This window comes from Ostrea edulis, chromosome 9 (assembly GCF_947568905.1).
Source record: "Ostrea edulis chromosome 9, xbOstEdul1.1, whole genome shotgun sequence".
Lineage (NCBI taxonomy): Eukaryota > Metazoa > Mollusca > Bivalvia > Ostreida > Ostreidae > Ostrea > Ostrea edulis.
This window is the reverse complement of record NC_079172.1, coordinates 18,899,236-18,907,959: the sequence shown is the minus strand read 5'-3', so window position 1 is coordinate 18,907,959 and position 8,724 is coordinate 18,899,236. Positions and strand designations below refer to the sequence as shown.

Sequence of the window (8,724 nt, the reverse complement as noted above, 5' to 3'; positions counted from 1 at the left end):
ACAGAGTGTCTGACAGTTAAGTGTGTCAGTAGATGATGATGTAGAGAGTGTCTGACAGTTGAGTGTGTCAGTAGATGATGTAGCGAGTGTCTGACAGTTAAGTGTGTGAGTAGGTGATGATGTAGAGAGTGTCTGACAGTTGAGTATGTCAGTAGGTGTTGTTGATATAGAGAATGTCTGACAGTTGAGAGTGTCAGTAGATGATGATGTAGATACTGTCTAACAGTTGAGTGTTTCAGTAAGTGATGATGTAGAGAGTGTCTGACAGTTGAGTATGTCAGTAGGTGTTGTTGATATAGAGAATGTCTGACAGTTGAGAGTGTCAGTAGATGATGATGTAGAGAGTGTCTGACAGTTGAGTGTGTCAGTAGATGATGTAGAGAGTGTCTGACAGTTAAGTGTGTGAGTAGGTGTTGTTGATATAGAGAGTGTCTGACAGTTGAATGTCAGTAGATGATAATGTAGAGAGTGTCTAAAGGTTGAGTGTGTCAGTAAGTGATGGTGTAGAAAGTGTCTGACAGTTGAGAGTGTCAGTAGATGATGATGTAGAGAGTGTCTGACAGTTGAGTGTGTCAGTTGGTGATGATGTAGAGAGTGTCTGACAGTTGAGTGTATCAGTAGATGATGATGTAGAGAGTGTCTGACATTTGAGTGTATCAGTAAGTGATGATGTAGAGAGTGTCTGGCAGTTGAGTGTCAATAGATGATGATGCAGAGAGTGTCTGACAGTTGAGTGTGTCAGTAGATGATGATGTAGAGAGTGTCTGACAGTTGAGTGTGTCAGTAGATGATGTAGAGAGTGTCTGACAGTTGAGTGTGTCAGTAGGTGTTTTTGATATAGAGAATGTCTGACAGTTGAGAGTGTCAGTAGATGATGATGTAGAGAGTGTCTGACAGTTGAGAGTGTCAGTAGATGATGATATAGAGAGTGTCTAACGGTTGTGTGTGTCAGTAAGTGATGGTGTGGAGAGTGTCTGACATTTGACTGTGTCAGTAGATGATGATGTAGAGAGTGTCTGACAGTTGAGAGTGTCAGTATGTGTTGATGGTGTAGAGAATGTCTGACAGTTGAAAGTGTCAGTAGATGATGATGATGTAGAGAATGTCTGACAGTTGAGAATGTCAGTAGATGATGATATAGAGAGTGTCTAACGGTTGTGTGTGTCAGTAAGTGATGGTGTGGAGAGTGTCTGACATTTGACTGTGTCAGTAGATGATGATGTAGAGAGTGTCTGACAGTTGAGAGTGTCAGTATGTGTTGATGGTGTAGAGAATGTCTGACAGTTGAAAGTGTCAGTAGATGATGATGATGTAAAGAGTGTCTGATAGTTGAGTGTATCAGTAGATGATGATGTAGAGAGTGTCTGACAGTTCAATGTGTCAGTAGGTGATGATGTAGAGAGTGTCTGACAGTTGAGTGTGTCAGTAGATGATGATATAGAGAGTGTTTGACAGTTGAGGGTGTCAGTAGATGATGATGTAGAGAATATCTGACAGTTGAGTGTGTCAGTAGGTGTTGTTGATATAGAGAGTGTCTGACAGTTGAGAGTGTCAGTAGATGATGATGTAGAGAGTGTCTAACGGTTGAGTTTGTCAGTAAGTGATGGTGTAGAGAGTGTCTGACAGTTGAGTGTGTCAGTAGATGATGATGTAGAGAGTGTCTGACAGTTGAGAGTGTCAGTAGATGATGATGTAGAGAGTGTCTGACAGTTGAGAGTGTCAGTAGGTGTTGTTGATATAGAGAGTGTCTGACACTTGAGTGTATCAGTAGATGATGATGTAGAGAGTGTCTGACAGTTGAGTGTGTCAGTAGATGATGTAGAGAGTGTCTGACAGTTGAGTGTGTCAGTAGGTGTTGTTGATATAGAGAGTGTCTGACAGTTGAGAGTGTCAGTAGATGATGATGTAGAGAGTGTCTGACATTTGAGTGTGTCAGTAGGTGTTGTTGATATAGAGAGTGTCTGACACTTGAGTGTATCAGTAGATGATGATGTAGAGAGTGTCTGACAGTTGAGTGTGTCAGTAGATGATGTAGAGAGTGTATGACAGTTGACTGTGTCAGTAAGTGATGTAGAGAGTGTCTGACAGTTGAGTGTGTCTGACAGTTGAGTGTGTCAGTAGATGATGGTGTAGAGAGTGTCTGACAGTTGAGTGTGTTAGTAGGTGATGATGAAGAGAGTGTCTGACAGTTAAGAGTGTCAGTAGATGATGGTGTAGAGAATGTCTGACAGTTGAGTGTGTCAGTGGATGGTGTACAGATGTTGAGCATAGTCACATTAGGGTGAACACCTAAGTGTGTTAACTTTGGGTGTAAGGCAATGAGTTTTTCAAGCATATGACACCGGCCTTGGGTTCAGCCCATAGCCACTGCTAATACACAAATTCTGATCTGACATAGTGTCATCGCAATAATACCTGGTTTATTCATCTGAGATTAGTTTAAAAATTAGGTGTGAGGTGGACCTTTAATGCAGCCAATGACACTGGCCAACCTACCATTGCCAAGGTATTACTGTCAAGTTGTGATGCCTAACCCACCACGTTATTTTAGATCAGAGTTAGAATAGACAGTTCATGTAATATAATTTATATAGTCTAATAAAGTGTTGGTATGATAGAGTTAATATTGCAAGAGATTATGTTTAGCAAAGATTGGGGATTAAAGGGAATGACTCCTCGTGAATGAACTTTGTTTTGTAATGGTTGTGCAGTGGACAATCTAATAAGTGTACGTGTGTAGTCCATCGTGTCAGACAAGATCAAAGGATTTGGAGATATCAATGAAATCTACACCTTTGTGAGGATTCTTTGCCATTCCTGTTTTGACTTTGGGTTTTAGCTGAACAATATTGTCTGTTAAATTGTGCTGTGTCCTGGGCGGGACGCACTTTATTCAGGATTTAGTGTGCCTTGCTTATCCATAAACCACCTCAACATGGTGTTGACCATTTCTTTACTCACAGGTTTTGCACAAGTGTGATGTAAGTGAAATTGGTCTGTTGGGGTCAGGAACATAGAGGAGGATCCTTGTTTGACTTAGGTACATGTATAGGGATGCCTACGCCATTATTCCATGACGTGGGAAAATTACGAAAGCCCGTTAGTACATTGTATTATTAAAAAAAAAAGGTATCAAATTCGATCACTTTCCATCATCTCGTGATTAAGAGAAAAGATCTTGTTACCACGAGAGAAAAAAATCTCGTAATGTACGAGAAACGATCTTGTAATTGCGAGAGGATGGGGGTTTTCCCCCGCACATCTTAAAATATTTATATTTTCTCGCAATTTCGAGAAAATGTTCTCGTAATTAAGAGATTTTCCCCCGTAATTACGAGATAATTATCTCGTAATTACGAGATAGCGGAAGGTAAATTTATTTCTTTAAATGATACTAATAGGCTTTCGTAGAAAATTGTTTTGTGAAAAGAGTTGGTTGTAGAAATGGAGTATTATATGGATGGACTTTGGTGGAGGTGTGAGATATATAAGTTTGCACCCTCCAACTTGGAGCTCATACTTGAAGTGGTTCCCGACTAGTGTATGAGTTAAGCATAGTGTTTGAACTAGTGTGTTGGAATGTTTTGGCAATTGGGCCTGGAGGTTATAAAACTTTTATCGTACTCATGCTCAAACTCAGCCATGTTTGTTTTGAGTACTTCTCTGAGCAAGCTCCAAAGCATACTCGAAAAATCTTGAGTATATATACTCCATTTGAGTTTGAGAATGATTTTAATAACCTTGACTTTTAAGTACATATGAGTATGATTTAGAGCACGGAGTTCGAGTTTGATCATGAAAACGTGCTCAAAAAGGTTTTATAACCTCCAGGCCTGGTCTGCCTTTTCCTATTAGCCGTATGCGTTTTGTAGCCCCTACCTTGCTATTCTTCAGAGATTTAGGCTATCCCAGTGTATATATTTAGCCTATCTTCAAAATTTGAAATATATTGTTCAAATATCGATTATTCTTTAATTTCACGAGCATTTATCGCAGTTTCGTGCTGATTTTTGAAATTTTACATCAGATTCTGAAGATGAGACACACTTTACTGTCCACAGTCGGAGTGCATTCAAAAACAAAATATATTATTATCATTCCAAAATAGAGTTATGTAGTAGCAATATAAAATCATGGTCTCCAATGCGCTCTATATATGAACAAAACAACCACAATGGATAAAACAACATTTTCAAAAATCGGTGGTGTCAATCTGATTAAAATACAGAACTCTCAAATAGCGCACAGCGCAGAGAGATTTGTTGTATTCTTAAAATCACATTGACCAGTGGTGGTATAATCGTAGAAAAGAATCGAAACTTTGATGCTGATTGTGACGTCATATTTTTAAATATGTTACGCAACAATAATACTACTTGAAACAACGGTTCTAATACTATACACATCATCAAAGGTAAGAAATAAATCTGTCTATATAGATGCAAGAGCCCCATGAATCTTAACGGTTGATCCTTAGAAGTCAATGCTTTTTATAGTTCTCCATCTTATACTTTGTGTTAGATTATACATACACATGTGCAACTATCATTCAGGTGAGTAAATTTTATCAAATCGGAGCGAAATCCGAAGGCGATTGCCAGATTTAAAAATAAAAGAATTTTTAACATTTTGACCCAATATTTGAACTCTGTAACGTTTTTACACAAGTTCAATAACTTGTTTTCCAGTTTTAACTGGGTTTTAATGACATTTAGAGTGAAGTGACTTTTCTTTTAAAAATGTAATCCTCTGGTATTGGTGTTGCACGAAAGAGCTCAAAATTATTTACTATCATTTGCTCGGGTCACCACTCACTTACCTCAAAATGCATTCAGATGCGATAAACTCCCAACATTCTTAAGTCAGACTCATTTGATATTGAGTCGAACATCAATCTAATTAAAATTAGATCCTTTGATCCGCTCATCTACTATCGCTAGTCGATGAGCGGATAAAGAATCTAATTTTAATAAGATTGAATTGAACATTCAAAACGTGGCTGTCACTACCATTTGGAAAAAAATCTATTAATTTTATATGTAAAGTTACCAATCTAATAGTAAAGTTAGTTATTTTCACATGCAAAGGAAGACATACTGGGTGACTGCCGGACTGCCCCTCCCCCTGTTTTTTTTTTTTTTTTTTTTTTTAAATATTAGTAGTATCTCGTGGTAAGAGTGCAAGATTAGTCCACTTTAAAATAACGTGAATGTGACGGGTCTTTTTTTCCAGATATACGTAAACGGAGTCATGGACATCGGTTCATATTAAAAATTTACTTTTAACTTACGACAACGGACAATTAGGTCTATTTCATCACACAAACGTTACTCTGTTCCATTGAGAGTTTTCATATATCATCTAAAGAAGCCAAAGCTAGTCCATACTTCTTCAACACCAGAACTCTATGATTACGGATGTTGCCAATCAGTCTCTTAAAACCAAATCCTGTCGTTAGATCCCACCTCTGGTATATCCAGGGGTCCATGTTTGCCCAACTCTCTATTTTCTCTGGTATATCCAGGGGTCCATGTTTGCCCAACTCTCTATTTTTTCTGGTATATCCAGGGGTCCATGTTTGCCCAACTCTCTATTTTGTATTCCTTATGAGGGTTATGAGATTGATCACTGTTCGTTATCTTCGCCTTCCCTCAATCTGATTAAAATCAGCTCCTCGATCCGTTTTTTTTTTTTATGTCCCTACACGAAAAAAGAAAAAGAAAAGAGGAGCGGATCGAGGAAATGATTTTAATCAGATTATTTCAATTTACAAACAAAGTAATAGATGCCGTCAACGTCAGCAACATTTGTCATACAAAAGTTCAGTCTTGTGTGTTTCAGCATATTTCAAGTCAACAGTCCGTATTTCATATAAATAATTCAAAATTATTATTAAATTATTATCAAAATTTTACAAATATACTTCTGCTATTACATCCAAACTTTCCAGGACCTAAATATAGACCATCTTATACATAGTCCACCTACGCGTGTTCTTTCAATTATAGTGCAGCTGGACATGTCCTTACTGGTGAGGTTGATATTGATAAAAAAAAAATAAGACCTGAAATCCCCTATTTAAAATTGTCCAAAAGTCAGAGAACCCGGGTCAGTTGGCGACAGAACTTCCTCTCCATTTGAGCTCTGTCGAAGATTATGCCATACGATCATAACTAACGTGTTTTAAATTCAGCTAGCTTTGTTGTTCCATTGGGTGGTGATGATGGCAAGCATTGCAGAGAGAAAAAAATCATGCGGGTTATGTAATATTTTTCTGCAATGATTGCCATCTTCATCACCCGGTGAATCAACAAAGAAAGGTACTTTATTGTGTACGTTTATATTTTTATGCATTTCTTGAAAATATAGACTAGATTTAAGTACTACAAGATTGCTACACGTAGTCTTGTCCCCCACCGCCGCAAAAAAATAAAATTAAAAAAATTAAAGCACAAAAGTCCCATAACTCCTGTAAAATTTGTCGAATCAAAATGACGGCGCAATATGATAAACTACATATGGTAACTAACAACCCTACAAAATTTGAACAAAATCCGTTGAGTGGTTTCTGAGGAGTTGCGTCCACAAAGTGTTCCTACAGTGTAACATGAACAAATTCAACAAAGTCCTATAACTTCTGTAAAATTTGTCGAATCAAATTGACGGCGCAATATGATAAACTACACATGGTGACTAACAATCCTACAAAATATGAACAAAATCCGTTGAGCTGTTTCTGAGGAGTTGCGTCAACAAAGTGAAGTGCGGCGGACGGACGGGTATTTCTATGACCCCTTCCGCGTTGCGGTGGGGGACAAAAAGATCATATCGTTAATCCATTCATTACATATACGAACAGCCAATGTATACTTTGACCCAGATTGATTGATTGTACACTGTTTAACGTCTCTTTCTAGAATTTTTCACTCATATGGAGACGTTACCAATACCGGTGAAGGGCTTCAAATTTAGGCCTTTGCTCGGCGCTTACGGCCATTGAGCAGTGAGGGTTCTTTAGCGTGCCACACCTACGGTGACATGGGCCATCCGTTTCTAAGGTCATCTCCGAGGATCTGTGGCATTCACACCTGATGCCGAGCGTTTCGCGATGGAACTGTCACTACCTGTTTTAACGACTTAGGTCTGTCGCGACCGGGATTCGAACCCCAACCTTCTGCATGCAGGGCAAACGCTCTACCTCTAGACCTCCGCGGCGGTTCTTTGACCTTGACGATGCTCCATATTTAACAATGATTACGCGGGCAGGTGGTACTAAAAGACCATATTGAACTACAATGTAGTTTGCAACAAACATGTATTCATTGTCGATCATGAAAGCAATTTCAAATGAGATTCAGTGAATGTAAATATTAACGTTTAAATGTTACGCTCATTGCAAAGTAATAAATGATGAAAATGATTCAAAATGCTATCCCAGTCATTGGAAACAAAGACCAATATATATGAACTTTGTAAATCAAATAAACATTTGATTGTAAACATAAACATCAAATTCATGATAAAACTTGGCATTTCTTTTTCATTATTAATCAAGTCCTGAAAATGACTACAGCACTCCCCCAAGAGAGCCATGCTATGCTTAGCAGAAGCAAATCCAAATTCATTCTAGAATTCCAAAGGAAACGCCACGCTTCATCATACAGTCGAGGGTATGTATCCGAGGCAGAAACAAAACTGATGAGACTTCCTTCAACTATGTGTAAAGAGGTCAACCAAAAAGCAGCAGGCAACATGAAAGAGCTGAAAACCCACAAACCAAATCACAGAGTTAGTGATGACTTCTACATAAAGACATCGGACACCAAAGCTTATGGATCCTGGCTGTCATGCCCCCCAGTTTTACAGATCTATCCCAAGTCCATGTGTCCAAACATTGAAAACCATTTAACCAGAGTTTACTTGGACAAAATGGACCTTCCTATGGCTTGTCCTACATGCTGGAGTTTACAGAGGAATGCATAAGTTTAAACACACTTTTAAGTTCTATACTTCTTTTTTATTTTGTACATTTTCTCAGACTTGGATGGTTTACAACAAATACATGAATCAACAAATCAACAATACATTTATGAAACTGAAAATAATGTCAAAACATTTCTTTCTTGTTTAACAATGCTTTTACTTGAGAAAAAAGAAAGCTATGCTGCATGAAAAAAAAAAATGTTTCAACGTTCTGTTGTTCTTTAGAATTATGAGGTTTATGATTCCAGATTGGAATATATCATTTATATCCTTGGCCTTTACCACTCACAATGAAATGTGATATTTTTTGATGTAGTAAAAACAATAAGCCAATGCAATTTTTAAAAGATGCTATAATGCATGTGAAAATGATATCCTCAGTTTGTAAAATCAGTCAACCGACACATTATATTGTAACAAGCTGAAAGCTGCGTGACCATGGCAGTTGGTTAGAATCCCTCTTGGTATTGCTTACTTTCCAACTTTGCAATAATGCGTTCCAATTGTCGCTTGGCTTCACACATTGGGAAATTAGTCATATCATAGTATTGTGGAGCAACTTTTATTAGCCTACAAAATCAAATGTACAGTGTAAATATGGCTTCTGCACCAACAGCAGTGGAGAAAGTTAACTGCACGAGATATTATAGCTTTGTATGATAATGCATGTACCAAAATAGTAATCATTCACCACCACTGCAACAACAGTTATTTGTGGTTCTGAATTTTGGATGTTTCTGT

At 37.9% G+C, this 8,724-nt stretch overlaps 1 protein-coding gene across 1 annotated transcript in view; it reads right to left on the bottom strand.

Annotated features, from left to right (window-relative positions):
- Nucleotides 1–7,995: 7,995 nt before the first annotated feature.
- Nucleotides 7,996–8,724, bottom strand: part of LOC125658509 (putative pre-mRNA-splicing factor ATP-dependent RNA helicase PRP1) — a 16,188-nt gene continuing 15,459 nt past the window's right edge. Inside the window, exon 13 of the mRNA XM_048889786.2 lies at nucleotides 7,996–8,553. Within this exon, the coding sequence (XP_048745743.1) occupies nucleotides 8,433–8,553 (121 nt within the window). The 3' untranslated portion in view covers nucleotides 7,996–8,432. The remainder of the gene's footprint in view (nucleotides 8,554–8,724) is intronic.